This window comes from Schistocerca nitens, chromosome 7 (assembly GCF_023898315.1).
Source record: "Schistocerca nitens isolate TAMUIC-IGC-003100 chromosome 7, iqSchNite1.1, whole genome shotgun sequence".
NCBI classification, from domain to species: Eukaryota; Metazoa; Arthropoda; class Insecta; order Orthoptera; family Acrididae; genus Schistocerca; species Schistocerca nitens.
This window is the reverse complement of record NC_064620.1, coordinates 451,269,657-451,296,021: the sequence shown is the minus strand read 5'-3', so window position 1 is coordinate 451,296,021 and position 26,365 is coordinate 451,269,657. Positions and strand designations below refer to the sequence as shown.

Below are 26,365 nucleotides of genomic sequence, written 5' to 3'. Positions count from 1 at the left end.
TGGGTTCAGCAATTCCCATTGTGGATGAACCAAAATAAATTCAGAAATCATCAGTGTGCATAGAGAAAGACACCATTGGCTCTGCAGTAGCCACCAGGCTATTGATAGCCACTAAAAAGAGAGAGGAACATTCAAAACAGAACCCCTTTCTCCTGCAGGGAGGATCTGCTATGGGAGATGTCAGCCCTTAACTGAAAATGTGACAGGAAACGAAGTTCTGGATGAAAATCGGGGGCCGGTCATGAAGGTCCCACTCATGTAAGGTGGCAAGGATGTGGTATTGTAAGCCTTATGTAGATCAAAGAAGACTCCAACAAGGTGTTGACACTGGGAAAAAGCCATTTGGATAGCAGACTCCAGATGGATTAAATTATCTGCAGCAGACCAGCCTCGGTGAAACTCACCTTAGGTCAAAGCCAAAAAGGTCCTGAGATTCAAGGATCCAATACAGTCTTCAACACACTGTATTTTCAAGTAACTTGCAGAAGGCATTGGTTAATCTATCTGGATGATTGCTGTCCATCTGAAGTGGCAGTTTACCCAATTTCAAAACTGAAATAATGACACCTTCCTGCCATTCGGAAGGTAATTCTCTCTCATTCCAGAGATTGTTAATAATGGCAAATATATGACATTGGCTAGCCACCAATAATTGTTGAAGCATTTGGTTGTGCATGCGGCCTGGTCCAGGAGCCATTTCAGGTCAGAAGGCAAGTGTGTGGCCAAATTTCCACTCATTAAACAGGGTGTTGTAGGGCTCCAGCAGGTGGGGAATCGAAGATAAAGAGTGTATTTCCAGATGGTGTTTCAGAAGGTGAGTGGATAGTGAGACTGACACAGAGGCCTGGGTGAAATGCCAAGCAAAATAATCAGTGACAGAGTCCAGGCTAGTTGAAGATAACACCATTCAGCAAAGTTTCTGAGACAGTAGCCAAAACTGCACCTTATCTTTGTCCATACCTACAAAGAGAGAATATTTGGCCACATGACTGCAACATATTCCCAACAAGCAAGTCCATTTCTGGTATAACAAGATAACAGGCCCAAGTATGAAGCTGTTTAAATGCCAGTAGGTGGTTGAGAGATGGATGGTGTTTGTAGTATTGGATTAACAGCCACAGCAATTTTGGAGGTCCACCAAGGAACAGTCTTCTGTGAGGGAGAGCCCAAGGAAGAAGGAACTGCTGAAGCAGCTGCTAAAAGGATGGCATTGGTGAGACTCCATAGGGACTCATCAACACCATCATGTAGTGGAGACTGTAGAGTGGCAGCTGATGGAAATGCATCCTAATCAGCATTAGTAAAGGCTCACCTGAGAGAACATACAGGTGAGTGATGCTGGAGAAAAGATATGACAGTCAGAAACTGATTGCTGTTGGACAAATAATCATGAACTTCCCATTGAATGGAGGGGAAGAATCCAGGGTTACAGATGGAAAGATTAATGGCCGAGAAAACGTTGTGTGTCATGTGAAAGTGTGTGGGGTTTCCAGTGTTGAGGAGAAAGATCGAGCCCTGCGAGGTGGTCTTCAACAATCCTGCCACAATAAGTGGTCACAGTACCACCCCACAGAGGATTATGGGCCTAAAAGTCCCCAAGGAAGAGGGGAGGGAGCTGTTTAAGTAAGGAGGGAAAGAAGAGCTGAAATCTCCGGAAATCAGTTTACGCTTGGGGAGGGGAGGGGGCGGGGGGCAGTTAAAGATAGAGATAAATATTATATGTTGTTGCCACAGAGTCTAAATTGATCCAAAAAGCCACTGTTTCTAGCACAGTATGAAGAGGGACCCAGAAACTAAATGTCTGCATGAACCAACATACAGACACCACCGGAGGCTTGCAAAGGGCTGACCCATTTCTGGCAGAAGGCTTGGAAACTACAAAAAGACAGCAAATGATTATCCACAAAATGAGATTCTTGTAATACAGCAGAAGCTATGGAGCAGAGAGAGAAAGAAGAGACTGAAATTGCTGAAGGTGGTGATAGTAACCATTGCAGTTCCACTGGAGGAGAGGCTGACTTGATAATTAATGGGTCACAATCAGTCATTATGCTGAGTCAGTGCCCATCACTGGTAAAGATGAATTGACATCCAGGAATTTAAGATTGTACCAGGTTAAGAGGGAGGGAGTGACATGCCTTGCATTGTTGGGGGGAGGAGGGGGTGGCCTGAGACTTCCTATGGAGGGTGAGAGGAAGGGTTATCAGGAAAAGGGCAAGTCAAAGCAATATAAGGCTCCAGAAGAGAATAAGTGTCCTCAGGGGCCACAGAGTGTGAATCCCATATCTGATTCAAAGTAAGAGGCATCTTCTTGTGGAAATGCTGCACAGGAAAGGTGGGGAGGGTTCCTAGAGGGAGTTTCATCCTCAGCAGATTCTAGAGAAGAGGGTTTCTTCTCTGGTTGAGGAAAAGGAGTGGTTTTGCGAGGGGAGCAAAGGTAGACATTAAAGATATCAGATGGAGTCAGTTGAATTTCTGTTGGAGTAGGATAAATGGTTGAGAGTTTTGAATTCCTTAATCTTCTTTTCCTTTTCGTATTCTGGGCAATCCTGTGAGCAAGGAGAATGTAGGCCAAAACAGATGACACACTTGGGCAGTGGGGTGCAAGGACTCCGCATATGGAGAGGGCAGCTGCAGTCGCTGCATGTAGGATTCACCTCACATCACAAAGATGTATTACCAAAATAGTGACACTGGAAACAGTGCATGGGAGGTGGGATACAAGATTTCACGTCTCAACAGTAAGACAACTTTTTTTCTCTTAGGGTATCCCCCTCAGAAGCCAGGATATAAGTGCCAGTGTTGAGATGATTGTCCTTAGGACCTCCCTGGACTTGCCAGGTCAAATTAACACTACACCATGACAGATCACACCTAAGTTACTTGTCAGATTGCAGGAGGTGGTCTCTGTTGAAGTTAATGCTATGGATCAAAGAATGGAAAACCCAGGATGGAATGTAACAGTATTACCAGAAGGACAGTTGCTACTCAACATACAGTGGAGATGCTGAGTCGCAGATAGGCACAACGAAAAAAGTGTGAAAATCTTTGTTGTGCCTATATTTGACTCAGTATCTCCACTATATGGTGAGAAGCAACTTTCCTTCTGATACTACTGTTAATGCTATGAATTATATTTAAGGACTTGTGAGGAGTGATGCTCACCAGTATGTCTCCTAAACACTCGCAAGCACAAAGGGAAACTGACTGACAGAGTTTTTAATCAGGCAGCTTCAGCAAAACTTATCTTCAATATGTTCTACAAAAAGGGGCAAGCAACACGGAAAGGATTTTGCCCCAAGCTGACAGGCCTAGCCCTCCTCCCAGGGGATGACCAGGGAGGGGAAGGCCAGGGAAGAAAAAGCAGAAACAGAGAGAGAACAGTTCCTGTCTGAAGAAATGGCCACTGAAGAGTAACCAGAAGTATGGACCTGAGCACATTTCATGTGCAGATTGTCTGCCCTGGTACCACCCAGTTGCAGCAAGGGCCACCTGGCACAGTGATCAGTGCTGAGAGTTCTGATGCCCCAAAAAAATGAGCAACCACTCTTAGGCATGCAGGAGGCAGTGGCAGCTCAGGTACAAGATGTTTGATCCCTGTGTTCTTAGGGGACTCAGCCAGATAGGTTTGTAACAGTCCCACTGCACTGACTGTCTATATGTGCTGGTAACCTGGTAAGGGAAGGGATTATGGTGGAGTCAGAAGGGGAAAGGAGGGGCAGAGCAGAGCCCATGCCAGAGACACTAGGAAAGGAGTTTTTTCCCAAATGACTTATACTATGGGAGAGTGGAAACACAAGACATAAGAGCAAAAGGGAACAGCGAAACCAAGGGAACAGACAGGTTGTCATAATGGAAAACACAAACAGAAAGAGGGTGGGGAAAGGAATGCAGCCTAGGAGAGAAGAAAAGGCTACAATAGCCTCGGGTCCAGAGCACACCACACACGTACCCATAAAAGAGCTGTGGACCCCATGGGGAGCGGGAAGGAGGGGGGGAGAGGAGAGGCATTGAGGGAGGGAAGATTTGTGGGAGGGATAGGAAAGGGGGGAGTAAGAGAAATAAAGTATGTAGATGGAGAGAATGGGAGATGAATTATCAACTTACCAATTTAGTGAGCTGGTCTCACTTGGGAGGGGGAGATGACAGAGAATGAGGATTGAGGTGACGTGGGTGTCACTGGCCATAGTTTGCTGGTGGTCAAATCTCAAGGGTGAATAGCCGATTAGTAATGGTCACACAAATAATGAGGGTAACAGATGAAATAAATAAATAATAATTAGGTGGAGTTAACATACAACAAGGCTGCTTATTCATGTGGCCCTGTACTGGTGACAAGACTGGAGTAGTGATGTGTAGGCTGTATACATGAAACAAATGTACTACTATACTATTTCTTTGCATTTTCTGTAAACATGAGCCATCATGCAAAGAGTTATTGAAGCAGCTGAGAGGAGGTTTAAATAGAGTATTTTTAGAGTAAGCAGGCTGTGTAACAACATTTTGAAAGATTTTGTAGAGAATATTGCTTGTCTCTGAGCAAAATGCGAAATTCTCTATGCCTCATAAGACAGAGGTTGTAATTTGCCTGTTCTGGCATATGCTGGTATTGAATAATGATGGAAATGATGCATTTCAGTTGTTTAGTGAATGTGAAAGCTAAATTTGAGGCCTAAATCTGAGGCCTAAATGTGAGAGTGCTGCCTCTCTGAAGGACTGAGCAAGGCCTGAAGTTTATTGGGAGATAAACTGCTCATTACTTTAGATATATCACTATGGGCAACACTGTACAAGAGACTCTAAGGAAGGCAACTATCTATCTCAAGTTGTTGTTAGTGTATGTTACACTTAATATGGATGGAAGTTTTATTCAACCATTAAAGTTTTGTCAGCTGACCTCCAGAAATGATTAAGCCAAAGAAGAATGAGGGAACATGTAGTTAAGTTACTGTGACTAAGTGTAAGTAAGGGCACAGAGTCTCAACCCCGAATCCACGTGAATTAGACATCACCCACTAATCTCAACAAGATAAGACATTTAGAATTTTTACTGGCTGGATGTGGCATATCTTACTCAGAAGCAGGGCCATCTGTGACATCAGCCCCATTTTTCAGCTTCTCTATGTTTCCTGTACAGCTTATGTGCAGATAACATCATGAAGTAGTTTCCTACCCACATACATGGGTGGGTAAAGAGCTTGTTTAGCCAGTCAATGACAAAGTATGCTGGTGAGCTGCTTGTCCTTCCAACCTCAGTGTCCACTAGTGTCAGTCTGGAAGTTGGTCCTGCAGCAAGCCACAGATACATCACAACACAACACAACAACCCAGTCCAGTCTTTGACCACTGACTGCACACAGCCATCTAATTGCAGTCTGCAAGCACCAATGGCACACAGCCATCAATTGGCAGAAGCAGCCACCATTCAGCGAGACATTATACCAGTGTGCAATGAATTTTATCATATTGTGAGTGTATTAAAGAGTATGTTCTTCATCTACAAGAAAGAAGAAAACCTAAACGCAAAGTCAGTTATGATAGATACATGAAATAATTAACATTATATATATTTTTTTTGTTACAATTTAATGCCTATTGTGACACTAAGCATGGCTTCAGAAACAGGAACAAGTGAAATACTTAAATTGCTAAAGCAACAAGAAGCTGATAATAATAAACAGTTATTGGAAAGCATTAATCAAAAATTTGAAGAAACTAGTACATACATAACAGCAGATTGAAATAATAAACTCAAAGAAAATAACGACAATAACAAAAAATTGTTTGACACTTTAAGCACTAAATTCGAGACTTGGAGCACAAATTTCAAAACATAATCTTGAGCCTGACAGAGGTCAGAGGAACGTATTAAAACCTTAAAAGACAAACTGGATACTATAAATACAACAATAGAAGACACTGTAGACATTAGATTTAGGCAAAACAGGGCATCATACAAGACACTGTTACTAGTAAGGTAACTGAAACAAACGAAAATTTCACTGTTCAAATAACAGAGCAGGCAACAAGGTTAACACATACTGACACAAAGATTAAAAGTCTCACAGGAAACTTAGCCAATGAAGTACATCAAGTAGTAAACACCGAGTTTAAGGAATATTTTCATAGTGTTAGAAAGATGTTCAAAAAAGTACAAGTCAAAATGTCCAATACGAATATATGAGGTGACACTTTAGAGCATAACAAGCTCTTAAATTATAGACACATGCTTAACTTTTTGAAGGCCAAACTTCAAAATTTTGTAAAAGATACGTGAAGTTTACAGAACAGCTTAACAACCTTTGAGTGTATTACTACAAATTGCCAAGAAGAATTACAAAACTTTTGGAGTGAAATTACAGACAGAATAGCTTGCAAAACAAATTGGAAATGGTGTAGGTTTACCTGTGGATCTGGTAGAAGATTTGCCATGTAACAGCAGCTTAAATTTGGTGAATCAATCCCCTACAGTTTAGCTGGAGGAGGAAGTTCTTCAACCGATTTCTTAGGGGTATTTTATAGATCATTACCCAATAAATGGAGTGATCACAAGAAGATAGATTTCATGTTAGGATATTTATCTGGAGATGAAGCAACATACGGTAATGCTCATTTCGAAGATTTTAAAACCTTGGAGGATTTCCAGGAGAAGCTTAAGAGGAATTTCTGGTCATCCTATGCCCAACAGAAGCTAACATTACAGCTTTTAGATCCAAAGTACTACAATTGTTCATGGGGCACTTACAGGAAGTATATGAACTGAATTTAACTAAAGTGAAGTATTTAGAGCTAGCATGAGATGGAATTGATTTAGTTAAAGTGTTTATGTGTAGAATACCAAACTAAGTCAAAAAAGAAATGTGGTACAGAGGATGGTCAAGCATAGGAGATCTACTATCCTTCACTGAAGGGCTAGACACTTTAAATAGAATAATGAAACACAGCAAGATCAGGAGAGAAACAGTACTAATAGAAACGGGAAACCATTTCAAAGTTCAGCCACATTTCTTACAAAGAAGGAAAATAATTACTGTAGGTTACATGGCAACCATACAAGAAAAACAAAATCAAATAAAAATCATGAGATTAAGTCCCAATTGTGTGTACCTTCAAGTAACCCAACAATGCACGTTAGCATACCACATATATAGTGATAAGTACTAATGAAGATATGATGCAAAGTAGCTATCTGGTGGTTATCAAGGAAAAATGGAGAGAATCCTGGGTCCAGGGCCAAGATCCAGGATCCAGAATGTGACTGAACACAATGTGGCCCATAAGTAGAAAAATACACAGCTTTTAGCACACACACCAAGAAATTGTTATTAGAGGAGAAACTCCATGATGATGATGAAATATTTAAACATACAGCATCTGGAGTTTTTTGTGTGAATAATGCAGAGAGATGTGTAGATTCTGGTAGTGAAATTTTTCTAATAACTGAAGAGTTGCTTACAACATGCAAAATGAAGGAAATATTATTGGTATTACCAATAACTGGAGTGTATATAGTTAGAACAGCTTAGTTAGAATAGCTGGAAATTAAGCAAGAAACAAGACTCCCAATACAAATTGGACTGCTTTGTTCCACGCGAACTTTATTAGTAGTACCTAACATAAATATGCAAGTATTGCCAGATTTAGATTGAAAATCATATAATACTTGACTTTTCCAGTAGAACTTCAAGATGTAATCTGGATGACTATAGAGTAGAAGTATCTTTTATGCAAAGTCCACCTGTAAATACGGAGGTCTTTCTTTCAAATAAAATACCCGAACTAACTAGCGCTAACATATTACTGGAAGAAGTTCATGATCAATCCAGAAAGATATCCAGATAAAGCATTCAAATCAAATTTATTAATATATAAACAGAAACAAGATCTGTATGACATTTTAAGTGCATAAAGTGATGTCTTGTTGGACAAACCAGGAGAAATCAGGGTTATGTTTGCAGTTTTAAAACAAAAAAGGCAGAACCTTTCTTCCGTAGACTGCATCCAGAACCAGTTAGTCTGAAGAACACTGTCCAGGAGGGGATTAATAAAATCATAGACCAACATATAATGAAGCGTAGTATTAGTACATATAATAATCCTCTATTAGCAATAAAAAAAACTACTGGTGGTGTCCATCTTGTTCCCAATGCAAAAACTTTAAACACATTGAAATGAAGAGAGACAGGCCTGTCACTATAGATAAGTTATTACCTAAATTTATAAAAGCAACGTATTTTACTTAAATGGATTTAGCATCTTGTTACTTGCAAATAAAATTAAGTGAAGAAGCTAAACAATATACTGCATTTTTGTGTGAAGGAAGATCATACCAATTTCAAGTACTCCCATTCGGACTAAATATTTCAGTACCAGTTTTTATTAGAACACTAGATCAAGCGTTAGGGAGAGAGTTGCTTTGGGAATTATTAGCATATGTTGATAATACCTTTTTGGTTTCACCTTATCAGGAAGAACATCACAAGCTTTTGATTAAAATCTTAAGAAAGTTCAGAGAGAAGGATACATCTATTAAAATATCTAAACCACATTTTGGCAAAGAGCTAAAGCTGTATTACATGTTGTAGGAGAGAACAGTATTAAACTTGACCCTAAAGAATTAGAGCAATCGCTGAGTGTTGAGAACAAGGAAATGTAAAACAGCAATGTTCTTTTCTAGGTTTAGCCAGATTTTATAGGAAGTATAGACAAGGTCAAGATACAAATCAACCCTGATTTCTAGCACTGTTCACCATAGAGCGATATGGGGGATGGAATGTTGATTCATACAGAACCTTCCAGGGTATAAAGGATGCACTGGTTAATGCTCCCATTTTAAAACACCCAGAGATAAATGTGTGACAAAGCAAGCTGGAATCGCTCCACTTCCTCTCTTGTTTGGCCATCTGTCACCTTAAAGTAATTTTTTTCATTTTTTACTAATTACTATTAGCATACACAAGTATAATCTGCATTTTTATAAAAGAGAAAGGTTAGCCCCCAGTCTTAAAAAATATAGCACCAGATCTAATTTTGTGCTTAGTTTTGTGTATCTAATTAATTTTCCAATTTATTTTGACCATTCCTAGTTAATGTCTTTTGTTATATGATGAAATCAGTAATTGTTTCATAACAAATTCTGTTGTTGACTTACAAACAAATATAAATTCTGAAGTAATTATAAACATTTGGATGAACTACCACTAGGATTCTTGAAGCATTTCAAAAACATGTTAGCAAAGACAGACTTTATTTAATTCCAAAATAATTACCAGAATTGATGAAAAGCATTGTTTGCATAACTATTTGTAAAGTTAATCATTTAAACAAATAATTCAGCCTAACCTTTGTGGTAGAAGAAACTGTTAAAAAGAAGTAATTTTTCTATATATTCAGTTAATTGAATTAGTTATGTTTTAATTGTATTTCTGTAAATTAAACATTTTCAATAGATAGTTTCAGTACCTATTATTGTGAGGATATATAAAGCCCCAATTTTTTGGTCCTGAGACAGCCAGTCCATGGCCAGTTTCAGACAAGAAACCTGTATTGGCAAGATCAACAAGAATGCATAAACTTAACTGTGAAATTAGTGTAACACAAACAGGCCACTTGTTAAAAAAATGGCAGTATCTGGTCAATAGTGCCACTTGTACCATATTATTCTGCAAGAACAATGTGGTAAGGTTTTTACTGGTCAAAGATGTTCAACAGTAAACTATTGTAGCAGTATGCTGACATTTGCCTGCAAACTATTAATGAGGCTTATCAAAAGTTAACCAACAGTGAACTGGCCATATAACTGTGTAATATTGTGGGGTTGTGAACTGAAAGTAAATAACTATGACATGCAATTGTGCAACTGTCAGCTACATCATTTACAGTAATCAGTGTTGAACTTCCACCCCCCTATTTTTCAGCCAGTATAACAATGTAGTATATTGACAACGAGGACTATCAATGAAGAAATAAAGCAGGTGAATGTCACAAGTGAACCTTTTAAAATAGTGACCGACACCTCAGAATATGGGATAGCAGCAGATTTATTTGAGGGCAAATGGAACCAAGACCTAGGTGAACATAGAACTATGTCTTTTGCAAGTAGGAGCCTGAATAAACACGAGATAAATTACACAGCCAGTGAAAAAGTAATTACTTGCCTCTGCATGGAGTATATAAAAATCTGAAACATTAATTTGGGAATCCAAGCTGATAGTCTACGTGGATCATCAAGCACTTACTTTCATAATGGAGAATAGATTATTACACCCCAGGTCCATGAACTTGATACTTTTTCTTCAACAATTTGCTACTGAAATTAAGTACATTAAAGGATGTCAGACTCCGGTACCAGACACATTACCTATGTTGCCATTAGGAGTGAATGAAATTAATGAAAGGACATGGCATTACTTTCACTATAAATTTCTTCATTTATACATAAGATGAAGTAGATCCTAGCCAGAAGGATAAAGCAGCAAATCAGTGAGGATGCGTATTTCAGAAAGAAATTCCAGCAATGTCAACAGGCAGATTTACACTTATGAAAGAGGCATTCATGGTAAATAATAGATCAAGTATTATTTTTGCAAGGATATCAAAACACTTGTAGATAGAAATCACGTATTCCCCAAAGCGTTGTATTACAGTTAATAGGATTCATACGTAACAGATATGGACACTTTGGAATTTGTAAATGTATAGTACATATGAAGAAGTTTTATTGTTTTAAAGGTTTGAGTAAAAAAGACACACAAGTAGTATGACCTCGCCAGACCTGTCAGAAAGTGAAAGAGGATAATAAGGGCATAGGTTATACTATGTATCCAATTATACCAAAAGACTGGATGATTTAACAGCATCAGATTTACATGGGCCTTTGCCAACAAGTAGAGGTGGTGTTACATATCTGGACCAACATTCAATCAGTATTAGATATATGCAACTATATAGCCAGTCAAATATGCCACTCAGACTGGCAACACGAATGTGCATTTCGTGGAACTGTTTCAGCGTCACGATCGGCCTCATCTTAATACAGCCGTCAAGTGTAATAACATGAGACTTGGAGGTGCGCTGATGACAAAAGACATGAGTCACATTTCAGTGGTGTCGGTGGAGTCTATCAAAAGACATGAGTCACATTTCAGTGGTGTCGGTGGAGTCTATCAGCAGGACGGGTTTCACTAGACATGGCCTGCATCTCAACAGGTATGGAAAGGGGAGGTTGGCAAAGCTTATAGGTGACAGCATAGGTGGGGGTCGTGGGATCCCTCATGGGAAATTCCTGTACTAGTGGGTGTTAGAGCTGCACCTTTTTTTAGATTGAAGTCAGCTGATAGGTATTCCTGCTTAAGGGAAGTGTCTCTAACAAAGAAACCACTTTCGGCAAAGCTTAAGTATCCGAGTAATGAGGGAATTAGTATATTTCACCAAAACATACAAGGTATTAGAGATAAAGTTAGTGAACTGCTTATAGATGTTGACTCTGAAATTATTGGTATATCTGAACACTTCTTAAATAAGGAGATAATTCAAAGGCTTCCTTTACCAGGATACAGGTTGGCTGGCAGCTTTTCTAGGAGCTCTTTGCGGTGTGGGGAGTAGCCGTGTATGTGAAAAATGGTATCCCAATTGAGTCAACTGATGTTTCAAAGTACTGCACTGAAAAGGTGGTTGAATGTTGTGCAGTTGTGGTTAAATTTGGTGGAGTTAAACTTCTAACTGTTGTTATTTATAGATCCCCAGACTCCAATTTCACAACTCTTTTGCTAGAGCTAGAGGAGGTTCTTGGTTCACTTTATAGGAAATATAGAAAGTTAGTTATATGTGGTGACTTCAATATTAATTGTATAAGTGATTGTGCAAGGAAAAGGATGCTGGTAGACCTCCTTAATTCATATAATCTTATGCAAACCATGTTCTTTCCAATGAGAGTGCAAGGGAACAGTAGAACAATCAAAGACAACATTTTTGTTCATTCCTCATTACTAGAAGGGCATTCTGTTAGCAAAAAAAGTGAATGGCCTTTCAGATCATGATGCACAAGGTTTAACTCTAAAAGATTTTTGTGCTGCAACACATGTTAAATATAGTTATCAACTTTTTAGGAAAGCTGATCCATTTGCTGTAGAGACCTTTGTAAACCTTATCAAGGAGCAAGAGTGGCAAGATGTTTATAGCGCTGATACAGTAGATGGTAAATATAATGCTATTCTCAAGACTTTTCTCATGCTCTTTGAAAGTTGCTTTCTGTTAGAACGTTCAAATCAGGGTACTAGCACAAACAGGCAGCCTGGGTGGCTGACTAGAGGGATAAGAATATCCTGTAGAACAAAGTGGCAATTATATCAAAACATTAGAAACAGTCAAAATCTAAATGCAGCAGCCCATTACAAATAGTATTGTAAGGTGCTTAAAAAAGTTATTAGGAAGGCAAAAAGTATGTGGTATGCATATAGAATAGCTAAGTCTCAGGATAAAATTAAAACCATATGGTCAGTCGTAAAGGAAGTGGCTGGTCTGCAGAGACAGGTCGTGGATAGTAGAATCAGTGCGTAGTGGGAATGTCCGTGTTACTGATAAGTCACATATATGTACAGTATATAATAATCCCTTTCTGAATATAGCAAGTGAACTAAATAGGAACCTAGTTCCAACAGGGTATCATATAGTGCTCGTAGAAAAAAGTGCTCCAAGACTGTTATCTGAAATGCTCCTCCATGATACTGACAAGAGGGAGATTGAGTTAATAATTAAATCACTAAAGACTAAGAACTCTCATGGATATGACGGGGTATCTAGCAGAATACTGAAGTATTGTTCTATGTATGTTAGCCCAGTACTTAGCAATATCTGTAACTTTTCCTTTAGGCGTGGTTGGTTTCCTGACCGATTAAAGTACTCGGTAGTGAAGCCACTTTATAAAAAGGGAGACAGGGATAATGTTGACAATTATAGACCTATTTATATGCCATCGGTGTTTGCTAAAGTTATCGAGAAAGTTGTATATACAAGGTTACTGGAGCATTTAAATTCACATAATTTGCTGTCAAATGTACAGTTTGGTTTTAGAAATGGTTCAACAACTGAAAATGCTATATTCTCTTTTCTCAGTGAGGTTTTGGATGGCTTAAATAAAAGGTTGTGAATGCTAGGTGTTTCCTTTGATTTAACGAAGGCTTTTGACTGTATTGACCACAAAATATTATTGCAGAAGTTGGACCATTATGGAGTAAGGGGAGTAGCTTACAATTGGTTCGCCTCTTCCTTTAAGAACCGAAAGCAGAAGGTAATTCTCCGCAGTGTTGAGAGTGGTAGTGGCGTTCAGTCCCAATGGGGCACTGTTAAGTGGAGCGTTCCCCAAGGGTCGGTGCTGGGGCCACTTCTGTTTCCTATTTATATAAATGATATGCCTTCTAGTATTACAGGTGATTCAAAAATATTTCTGTTTGCTGATGACACCAGCTTGGTAGTGAAGGATCTTGTGTGTAATATTGAAACATTATCAAATGATGTAGTTCATGAAATAAGTTCATGGCTTGTGGAAAATAATTTGATGCTAAACCACAGTAAGACTCAGTTTTTACAGTTTCTAACTCACAATTCAACAAGAACTGATATTTTGATCAGACAGAATGAGCATATTATAAGCGAGATGGAACAGTTCAAGTTCCTAGGCAATCAGATAGATAGTAAGCTGTTGTGGAAAGCCCATGTTCAGGATCTTTTTCAGAAACTCAATGCTGCTTTATTTACCATTAGAACAGTATCTGAAATAAGTGACAGTTCAACATGAAAAGTAGTCTACTTTGCATATTTTCATACACTTATGTCATATGGTATTATTTTTTGGGGTAATTCTTCTGATTCAGAAAGGGTATTTTTGGCTCAAAAACAGGCTGTTCGAGCTGCATGTGGTGTAAGTTTGAGAACCTCTTGTCGACCCCTATTAAATAGTCTGGGAATGCTGACATTGCCCTCACAGTATATATTTTCTTTAATGTCGTTTGTTGTTAGCAATATTAACTTATTCCCAAGAGTTAGCAGCTTTCACTCAGTTAATACTAGGCAGAAATCAAATCTGCATGTGGAATGCACTTCCTTGACTCTTATGCAGATAGAAGCGCACTATTTTGCTGCATCCATTTTCAATAAGCTACCACAAGAACTCAAAAATCTTGGCAGTAGCCCAAATTCTTTTAAGTCGAAACTGAAGAGTTTCCTCATGGCTCACTCCTATTCTGTCGAGGAGCTCCTGGAAGCGCTGAAAAATTAAGCAAATTCCAGTGTTACATTGTTGATTTTCTTTATTTAAACTTACAAATTGTCACCTGAACACGTTTCTTGTATTTCATTGTATCTGTTTCTACTATTGTGTTATAATTTCATGTATTGACTCATTCCATGACCATGGAGACTTCTCCTTAATTTGGTCCCACGGAACAATAAATAAATAAATAAATAAAACCAATACAGTAATCCACTGTATGTGTAATCATTTTAGCGATGTTGGGAAACCAAAGAGACTTAACCAACAATGTCCCACAATTTATGCAAAAAATGTCTTTGGAAAAGTTATTAATTGGTTTTCTGCAAATGGGCTTGCTCTGAACTTTGAAAACACACATTACATCCAATTTTTTGCTGCAAGGAATAAAATTCCTTCAATAAACATAACACATTAACAGAATTCAGTAGCCAGGGTAGGGCATACTAAGTTTTTGGAAAATTCATATTTTGGATCTCTTAAAGTTACTAGGTTCAGCAACTTTCGCAATCAGAATAGTTGCCAGTTTTGAGGATTTAGAAATTAGAGAACTAAAATAATTTGCAAACTTTCACTCTCTGATGTCATATGTAATAATTTTTTTGGGGTAACTCAACATTTAGGCAAAAAGTATTCACTGCTCAAAAGAAAGTGCTTAGAATAATATGTGGGGCTCATTGTCACTTATCTTGTAGGCATCTGTTCAAAAGGTTAGGAATTCTTACAACAGCCTCACAAGACATTTACTCAGAAATGGAAAGTTTAAAAACGACAGTGACATTTATGATTATAATACTAGAAGAAAGAAAAACTAAACTATCTTCTACTTAAACTATCTTTGGCACAGAAAGGGGTAAAATATTCTACTGTAAATCTTTTCGATAAATTACCAGATGAACTAAAATGTCTGGCAGGTAGCAATAATAGTATAAAAAATAAATTGAGAACATATCTCCTTGACAACTACTCCTACACCACAGATGAATTCTTGAATAGGAATAAATAAATCTATAGGTGTAATATATGCATTTTGTGCCATTTAAGGGAATGAGGTAGGTAATAAAAATTTTAAGCTAAAAAAAACCAACATTGATTCATGTGTGCATTTCCTATGCATTTGATATATTCCACATCATAACAATTACTATGAGATTGAGGAATGGAACACAGAACTAACTAACTATAAGCCATTACTTTAACCGTTTCGTGAACCGTGGGAAACATGCTTCCCACTACAATGAACTCGCTCGTAGTCCCGTGGGATTCACAGTCCCCACCTCTGTACGGTGCTACCACCTAATGAACAGTATAGGGCACTACTTCCACTCAGAAATTCTCACCGTTTTTGCTGTACCTTCACGCAGAGGCATTGTATAGCTGAGTGTTGCTCTCTAGAGGAGCCTTTCAGTGCTGTTTGCACGACATTTTGTGATTTTTTCCTCAAAGCTATAGTATAAGGTAAATACACTTGATTTACCCAAATTTATGAAGGAAAACGTAAAATTGGAATGAGGAGAATTCCAGTTTGAAAAAAAGGAACCATTTCTGCAGTGAAATGGATGGATAACCGTCCAGTCACTTTCCTGTCCTCAATTCATGACCCATGAGAAACAGCCACAGAGAAAAGGAAAAACAAGGATGGTACTAGTACAGAGATTTATTGTCCTGATGTTGTGGCAGAATAAAACAAAATAATGGGTGGTGTCAATAAGTTTGATAAATTATGAGAAAGGTATGTTATTGGCAGATGTTCTGTAAAATGGTGGCACAGAATATTTTATTTCCCAGTGGACGTTGCTGCAGTGAACAGTCTTATCCTGTGGAAAATAAGTAAAAGACAAAGTGGACAGCATGATCAGCTCACATACAGGATTCATCTAGCCAGACAACTGATTTCTGGCTTCTCATCTCAAAAAAGGCATGGACAAAAACGTGTCTTTCTGGCAAAAAGGTGTAAAGTACCTGAAGATTTTCGTCACGTGGCTGTAGGGGAGCATCAACACATTTTAGGAGAAACCTACTGGATGTGCCGTCATTGTAGTACCAAAGCTGTGGAAAAGAGCACCCGCTGCATTTGTACATATTGTCAAATACCACTTTGCATAGACCCATGTTTCAGAAAATTTCATGGAAAGAAATTGTGAACAATCATTGTAACAAGAGAAGTAATTTTATCAAATAAATATGACATATATTGAAAAAGGAAGGGCAGTGGGAAGAATACTTCCCACCTTGTTGTGTGACCTCACTTTCATAGTTGGAGCAAATTTGATATTCTGTATGATAAATATCCCTAGCTGTTAACTAATATCTGCTCTCCATTCATTAAGAAAAACTGCTCAATAATTTTGCCCACGAGAGGGTTAAAGGATACTTAGCATGGGAAGAAATATGTCACATAACCATATCTAAAAATAATCCAAAATCAATACCTTCTGAACGTATCATGAAATAAATTGGTAATTTATGTAGAACATACTGTTCAGACAGAATACAACTTGGGCATAGAAAATTCCAGAGTTCCAAGTAATACTTAAAGAACTTCCACATTTATCTATTGATTTAGCTCTCGTCAAAATACTGCAAGCTAATTTCATAGGCAAGCCATTGCTGAAATTGTTTAAATGACCAGATGATAATGATAATGCACACATAGAAAACTTAGATGATAACGTAATAGAAAATTTACAACAAGCAGCAGATAAACAGCTGCATAAATTTAATGAAAAAATTACCACACCTAACTTTCATGTGGATGATTTGGTGCTAATGAAGGAAGTGCACCACAGCTCAAATTAGAAGAAAGGTACAAGTTTTTCCCCTTGATATAGTGGTCCTTACAAGGTTGCAAATGTGTGACACCCAAAATCAGTTTTCTTGATCGATCTGGAAACCAGTCAAGAAAAGGGCTGTTATGTTAAAGTGGTGTAATATACCATTAAATTAAATCTGAGAAAGAAACACAGTAACAACAAAAATTGTTCTTATTGGTGAAGGTATGTAAACAATAGAGCTGGGCAAATGATACTCATGTTTGAACAGGCTCTAGACTTCCCGATACGCCACACCATTTGATATTATATCAAGCATGTTCAAACAATCATGTGATATTCAACTCGTGTGACACAAGTGCAACTAATATGCAAGAAACAACAAACTCCACAACAATAAGCTGTGGCACTGCTTAAAATTTAAGTTTCATGAAACATTGGAAGAAATAGCATTAAATCCTACCAATGCATAAACTCCTATTTTGTTTGAAAACATTTTCAGTGCTATTTCTCATAGAGTACAGTTATGTGTGCATATATTTACATTTATGCCAATTCGTAAGTAAGAACAATATAAAATGTTGTCCTTCAAAGAATATTATTGACTGAACCCATTATAATGTTTCATTTGTTTGTGGGAGACTGTAGTGATTGATGAAGTAGGTTGGAAACGGGCATTTGAATCCCTACCCACATATTAGAACAACAGATAAAAATGTTACCAGATGTTAATCACTTTGAAAACTAGGCAGCAACATTCAGATGAAACAATCAAGAGAATTAATCAAGAATTAAATACCAAATAAATGAAATAGACTGTAAAAAAAGTTAATGTAATTTTTGTGGCAAGGATGAATTTCAGTGGCAAGACATGTCTGAGATAGTATCATCAGATGTCACCAGATTGTGGGATGAATGAAACCTAGAGAATTGGACAGAATCCATAGTGCATTAAAACCGCCAAGACAGGTTCTCATGAGAGTACCAACAAAAGTCACTAGATTTCAGGCAGATCAAAAGATTGAACAGAACTCAAGATTTCCTGAACTGTGAAGTAAACTGTTAGAATAGTTTTGAGTCATGTTCAAACTCAGCCCTTGTAAACAAATACTGTCAGCTGTTATTTAATCAGCTGGTAAGTGTTCTTTTAGTATAAGATAAAAACAATGTATTAAGTTGAGAATGGGAACCATGTCATGAACATACGCAAGTATTGCTCATGCGGAAACAAAGCAAAAGGATGTAAACTAAAAATATAACATTTATTTGATATAAACAGAATATGACAAAGCAAGTTGACACAGTGACAGAATCCTACTCTTGTAACATGGACAAATGACACACTTAAGTTGTGTCATGTTTACGAGGGGAATAAAGAATAGATAAACAAAATAATTTATGATAAGCTAAATGACCCAGACAACTAATGATGATTATTTCTCTAAGGGGGATAGGTAGGCTGCTAGTGCTAGCTTGTTGATTTACAGAGTATCTAATAATAAATCAATACTTAGATGTATGGCTCAAAAACCAGCAGTATATTTATATTGTGCACCCAATATTTTTATAGGCGGGTACTTCGATATTTTTCCCACTGATATATCAATAAATATTTTTGGTACATGGAGAACTGATACTGATATTTTTTTGAATGTCAATATATTGGATTCTCGATATTTTTAAAAATATCAACAGTCCTAACTAGCACTGGTAAAAAGGGCATTCCTGGCCAAGAGAAGTCTACTAATATCCAACATAGGAATGATAATCAAAGGATTTGAGATGTGGTGCTACAGAATGTTGAAAATTAAGTGGACCAGTAAGATAAAGGAATGATGAGGTTCTGTGGAGAATCAATGAGGAAAGGAATGTACACTTAACACTGACAACAAGAAAGCACAGGGTGGTAGGACATCTGTTAAGACATCAGGGAGTAGCATCCATGGTACTAGAGGGACCTGTGGAGGGTAAAAACAGTAGAAGAAAACAGAGATTGGATTACATCCAGAATACAATTGAAGATGTATGTTGCAGGTACTACTCTGAGATGAAGAGGTTGACACAGGAGAGGAATTCATGGCAAGCCGCATCAAACCAGTCAGAAGACTGATGGACAAAATTCACAATTTTCAGCAGTCTGAGGTACAGAAAGGAAAGTTTGCCTCAATCAAATTATTTATTGTTTTGTTGTTCAAGTGTAAAGCACAAGAAACTACAAATAAATGGAAGGGAAGAAGAAAGATAGTGATAACCTGCTTCAAAACTGGAATATTATTCATTTTTTTGACTTACATGCGTCAAAATCTGAAACATTCATCTAATTACATTTTTATTATTGGTACAAAGTGCGTCAGAAAAATACCAGAAACCTGCTGATGCCAGTAACTTCTTCTCACTAAAAAGGAGATATTTAAATTCACTGGTGAAATGAAGCCAATAGCTAGTAAAGTAATAAATTAAAATACTGAGCAATTAGATCTTGACACCAAGCCTTGCTAAACCATTGGTTTCACTTTAATAACCATAACATATTCCTTAATAAATGTAATCTGTCACCAGCTAATGTATTGAAGTGTTATAGCCTAGTCATAAGATATCAGTAGACCATCTATCAGATCAGAATGGACATTCCAAAGACCACAATGAAGAAGGAATGCCAGAACTCAAACTTAGAAATGTGCAGTAGTTTACACTATCTCTGAATAGTACAGATGAAGCAGAGATGTGGAGTGGTTCATGTGATTGGAGGGGCCATTTGTGTGAATGGGAAAGGATTTACTTCTGGGCACAGTCAGACAGTATGGTTCACACTCTGAACTGTGGCAGCTGGGCAGTTGTTTATAAGAGTCGCTGATGTTCAAAATGATTGTACAGAATGGAGTACGAGTTTTTCAGGACAGACACAGTATTACAGACATGTAACAGCATGAGTGCTAAGCATGTTTGCCCTTGAACAGAGCCTTAGGAGCCTCTATCAAGTGTAACTCGTGTATCCAGCATCCTGTGGTGGGTGTGGATATGGGGTTATTGGTTTGCTCCATACCAACACATGTTATAAGCAATTGGACTCAACATGACTCCATATTTTCATGGTACATTCTGTGTGTTAAGCACTGGTGGCATTTTATAGCTGCATGTGAGGCAGTGGAAGCTGTGTATTCCTCATACATAAATGTTGTCTTGTTAGACTAGAATAATTACCAATTATATGTGATTTTTTCATGATTACCTTCCTGCCTTTGCTCTCACAATGGCAAGTAATTAGTGGGTTATGGTATCTCATTAGACAGTACATTTCAATTGTTCCTAAAGTATTTATGTTTCACGGAAAGCTCTACACTTAAGTACAAAAAATTCTCATTCATGTGTATATGGGGCATGGCCATGAACCGAACTTTTTGTTGGTGTGTATAACCGAAAGTAATACAGCTCTACCTGCAAAGCTTCCAAAGCTAATTCAGAGTAATTTCTGTAAGAGAGCTGCTACAGGTATGTTGATGATCCAGTTAACCCCTTTATGTATTGTATTATAACTATTGTGTTCTTTTAATTCCTTTCTGAGGGCATGAGCTTGAATTAAAAGGTGATTTAACAGCTTTGGTCAGCATTTTATATTGCTTGTATATGGGACTTGTGTAGTTACCCTTATTTCTGATGAAATGCTGATTTTAAAGACAATTTTGATAACATACTGAGGTAAAATTTAACAGAGTTCCTTGTCATTTTTAAAATTATTCTTTGGTAAATTTGCAATAATAACATGATGTCTTGTTAATGTTATAAATACTTGGAAGTGGTCAGGTTCCTGTGGTAAATTCTGCAGGGGGGTTATGGTTCTTCAAAATAATTACCAAAAGTTCTAGTATTTCTTAAAAATAAATTGTTGGAAACTTGGTTGTGTGTGTCTCATTTTCCCTAATCAGTCACTTCTGATAGGGTCTGGTTTCCGTATCCCCATACTGTTAGAGATAGTACAAAGGACATTACAAGGCAAAAATGAATCCTGAATTATGACAGAGTCTTACCACCTTCTTAATACTTTAATTCTTGGGCCCCAAATAAAAACTAAATGGCAGGTTAGAAAACTGTGCATGGCATCATTTCTACAGTGATTGTGCAAACTAGTAGTTACTGGCTAAAGACGTCCTCCATAGAGGCTTCATATGAATTACTGGTCTTCTGGTTACGGTAACATACACATGAAATTACAATCTGTGGTATCTCACTTCACAGCCAGCCAGATGGTTACCAATTATTTTTATTTATTTTCTATTTTATTTGTTTTCTTTTTAAAAGCCATGTTCACGAGTATTTCAACTTTATTTTATACTGCTTACCTTGAGCCACTGAACATATTGCTTGGGTCATGAACTGGTATGATTATAGTTAAGTGTTTTAAATGAATACATAAACAGACAAAAGAATGGCCCAGCATACAGGTCTTAATCATCAAAAAAGACTTATACAAGAGCTTTAAGTCTCACCAGTACACAGCATGCTCAGCCTATGTCTGTTAACCATGACACTCTTTGATAGTAGTCCAACTTTTTTTTGCATTTATGATATAACTCCAGGAAAACTAGTGTAGTATCCACAAATTTAAGCTTCCCTAAAATTAATAGTGAATACAATTTCCAGTTCATCATAGAAATGAAGAAAAATAGGTCTATCTGGATGTTATTTGCCCTGAGATTTCTCATTCTGGTTGGGATCCAAGCAGCGAATACACGTAATAGCGAAATTCACAGCACCTGAAGAAGATAGCTGGGATGGTCATCAAAAATTGTGCAGAAAATGGGAAACAACAAGTTTGCTGAACACCTGGAAGCTCACTATTAATATTATTTGCTATTCTCTCATTTTTCTTATTTTTACCAACATATAAGTAAGGACTTTACTTAAGAATTTCAAATGTAAACTACTCACTTTCATGTATGCTCTTACAATAAAATGAAGCAAAGTAACACTATTGTCTTTGCTCTTGACATCACGTAGCTTGGCCAGAATTTCTAATCCAAATCCATCTGCCTGTCCACGTGTGCGATTGCCACCATTCATATAATTACCGAGAGCCAATATAATGCTGAGTACTGTCTTCAGACACTCTGATGTTGTTAGAAACTGTGAAACAAAGATAATTTTTCTGGCCCCTCTCACACGTGAGATTACACACAAAATATTTTTCTTACATTAAGCTATAGCTAATTAGAACAATAGCTGTAATGAGAGTTACTTCTTCATCTATAAAACATGTTAGGTCTGAAAACTTTTAGCAGAAGGTTCATAATACTGTAAGTTGATCTTTATTTGCCTTATCTGCTCAAACAGTCCTCAAACAATTGCATAATACCTTTAGGCATTTAAAGAAAATAAAACAGCAGTTACTTTATTTGTGTAAAATTTATTGAGTACACACAGAATAAAGCTTTTCTTCTTAAATTGCAAAAATGGCTCTACTACTAAACATTTAATTGTCTTACAATTGTAAAGAGACTACTCATTTGTGTGCACTCCTTCACCTTATCAAAAATTGCTCAGCTCTTCTCTTAGTAATTTTTTTCTACATCTAAGGCTGAGAGATTTATCACTGGTAATTTGCAGCTAATATTTTTTGTGATAAATTACCTGACAAGTCGATTTTAAATTGTTCAGTTTACTTTCAATAGAAGACATACCATCTTCAAAATCAGACTGGAACATGAAACACGCAATGCGTTCAGCAAAATTTGGTATTTCTGCAAGTTCATATAGGAACTGTTCTGGCTTGTCAAGTGGAATATTTGAGTTACTTGCAATATGATTCCGAATTAAGGAAACTTCTTCTTCTGTTGGTCTCTAAAATTTAAAATATTCATTGCTTTCATAATTTTTCAGTTTACAACATTTGCATAATGTTTCTTTGAAAGTCTGGAGGAAAAGAGAGAAATAGTGACATGTAAATGTGAATGCTATGGTAAACAGTAATTTAACTTCATATTGACAATATAAAATAAATATCAGATATGGGACAGTGTAACTGGAAATATATGACAGATTTCTATGCCAATGGGGGTGTCCTATTACAGAAACTTTGTAGCCTTATATTCTCTAACAACTTTGTGTGTCTGATACAGACCAAATATTACAACAGCTTGCTATGGCCAAACTTATTAGAGAGCACAAAATACAATTTTTTTCAATTAAGCACATTAATTAATAAATAGGTGTCAAAAACTCAATATCAACTATATTTGAAATAGGACAGGGGTTTCTACTTACCAAATCCCAAAATCACTGGTTGACAGAGACAATAACAGATGATGTGACATCTATAGGAATACTGGATGTACAATTCAAATTCATGCTCCACTGAAAGACTGATCCATTAACTCATTTATAATATTCTGTAAATACTATCAAGAAGGAGAGCCTTTAAAAATGTGGAGTCAAATATTAATAGGCAGAAAGAGCCACCTGCAAACTACTTTTGTGAAGTAGCAATTGCTAATCTACTCTTACTGAGAATTATGGATATTACTTTTAAATAACTTCATATGTGTTAATGAATATCAAGAGAAAAGAGCTACTTTCAAATAAAATTCTGTTACTCCTCTTGTACTATTGAACTACTGTTTATATATAATACTTCAAACAAAGCATCTTTGTGTAAAGTTACACCACTGAAAAAGATAATAATTAAATCACTGGATCTGTTCACATAATCAAAAACAAATAATATGGATGTGAAGAGAGCACAGAATATGAGGAAAATAATAATAAATAAGAATAAAGTGACTAGTTGTCAAAGAGAAGGGAAACGATAAATATAAATCACTTCGTGATTGGCATCAATGCCAATATCACAGAGGGGAGGAGTATATCATTTACATTTCCTGATAAATTTCTGACAACCTGTTATACTGATTAAGACAGTGCAAAAAGTTATCTACAGTTTGGACTTTTATACAAAATGTATGTTACAGTTTAACAGAAAACAGTTTATGTAGTGATGACAAAATGAAACTGGCCAGGAAAATATTTACAAAAGATTAATGTGAGCTTGGCCACTGTTAATGAATACCACAAAATATTATGGAAATGGCCTCCACTGACGTTGCTGCAATGTTGTGCTAAGTTTATCAAACTAGGGGACATATGTAGCAGCTGTGCTGGAAGGGTAGCAATATCATTTACAATGATCTGCTGTAGCTCTTCCAGTGTGTGAGGATTACACTGGCCAACAGCGAAAATGTAAATGGGATGAAGTAAATGCCTACTATAGCAAGCATGCTGATAACAGGAATGACAATGAAAAACTCAAATTAGCTCTTGCTTACAAACTAAAGAAGGATGCATTTACATAATTATATTTTATTAGCTTCCATTGTTGATCCCTTCCCTTACAGGCTTTGGAATCTGGTTGTTAGTAGACCAAGTGATGAAGTTTCAGGAAACAATAGCTGTGTTTATTTTGTCATTATTTTTAGCTTAAGCTCATAGGAACAAGGGGAAGTGTAAGAGGAAGGGAAGAATAGAGCATGTTTAGTTTAAGCTTACTTTCAGTCTGTTAAAAGTTGTATTCTGTTGTATGCTGGAAGAACATGCAACTGAAGTGTAGTTAGTGCTTGTGGTCACTGCAGTGAATCAATATGCTTCACAAGTGCATAAACAGTGTTGATAATTTTTAAAATGTGAATGAAAACTTGGTCCAGATAAGCTGCATTATCTTTTTACTATCTGTACAACTGGTACATGTAAGCTTAAGATACATACTTGAAAATGACCAAATGTTGAAATTCGCCAGTCATGTAGATAATTAAACATTAATGCAGCCTATCTGGACCATGTTTTCACTCACAAAACACGTTATCTTAACTTCAAAAGAACAGCTGAATCTTGTGTTTTCATTAACATTTTCATCATCAGCACACTAACCCCGTGAATATCTGCTGTTTTCATGTCAGTTACAGAAAAGTAACATTTTATTGCTTAGTGTTATTTGTGTGCACCTCACCCTTCAATTTGCCCCACAGGTAAAAATTACATGGAGAGAGATCAGATGATCAAGGTGCCCATGAGATTGCACTGCCTCTGATGACTGTCCTCTCCTCTTTGAACACCACATTCCCTCATACATACATACATACATACATACATACATACATACATTAATCCTTGTTCCATAGATCATGAATATGACATTTCATAATGATGTGGAACATGTCACTTTAAGATAAGTTTTCTTTACACAAAATAATTACTGTAATTAATTAATTATTTTTTTTACAGTTACTACTTCATATCTAAAATTTCATCTACTGAGTAGAAGGAGTTGTCATTCAGAAATTTGCTTTTAAATGTTTGTTGGCTGTCTGTAAGACTTTTAATGCTATTTTGCAAATGACCAAAGATTTTTGTGGCAGCATAATTCACCCCTTTCTGTACAAGGTGAGATTTACCCAGAATAGTGAAGATCATCCTTTCTTCTAGTGTTGTAACTATGCACTTCACTGTTATTTTTGAATTGGGATGGGTTATTAGTGACAAATTTCGTAAGCAAATATATGTATTGCAAAGGTACTGTGAATACCCTGAGTTCTTTAAATAAATGTCTTACTATGCAACAGCCTCCCCAAGATCATTATGAACTGTCCAATAGCACCATTATTTATTCTGGAGGAAGAGCATTAAATATCTTTATACCAGAGTGCTGTACACCCTCTGCACAACCTTCAAATTTTTACCTTCATTGTGGAAATCATGTTTCCTCCTTGTGTTGTACTGATGGTATTCACTGATACATTTGTATAAATCAGTGTTTTTACTTATGAAACACACAAGTCAATATATGTATTGAGAAGTAGTTGTGAGAAGTTTTTATATGCATCTGTGTATTTATCGTACAATTCAGTGCTTCCTAGAGCCTTTTGTGTGTATTTTTATCGGTATCGTTCAGTTCGGCCAAAAACCTATTCTTTGTATATACATATAGAATATTCTGGAATAACATACATTCTCGTGATTGTTAATTGATTGTTGTCATTAACAAAAATACATACATATGCCAAATTAAACATCAGATCATGAAATTGAAGTAATAAATGTTTAGTAACAAATATTAAGAGGATGTGGAAATGTTAGCATCAATAACTAAAACCTCTAATCATCATAATTGCAATTTGTAAATTCGCTAACACAAAAACCTCATTACGATTCAAATGAAAATAACAATTATCATCCAGTGATGTAATTTCATTCATTTTTCATTTTTATGTAATTTATTGTAATTAACGATGCTTGTAAATTATGCAGATATTTACCTCTTGTTAGTTACACCACCCAAATTTAC

The 26,365-nt window shown here is 36.7% G+C and overlaps 1 protein-coding gene across 1 annotated transcript in view; it reads right to left on the bottom strand.

Annotated features, from left to right (window-relative positions):
* LOC126195680 (formin-2-like) overlaps window positions 1-26,365 on the bottom strand; it is a 247,096-nt gene that overhangs the window by 70,819 nt on the left and 149,912 nt on the right. The window contains exons 12-13 of the mRNA XM_049934308.1: window positions 22,663-22,872; window positions 21,964-22,158 (exon numbers count right to left, since the gene is read on the bottom strand). Of these exons, the coding sequence (XP_049790265.1) occupies window positions 21,964-22,158; window positions 22,663-22,872 (405 nt within the window). The remainder of the gene's footprint in view (window positions 1-21,963; window positions 22,159-22,662; window positions 22,873-26,365) is intronic.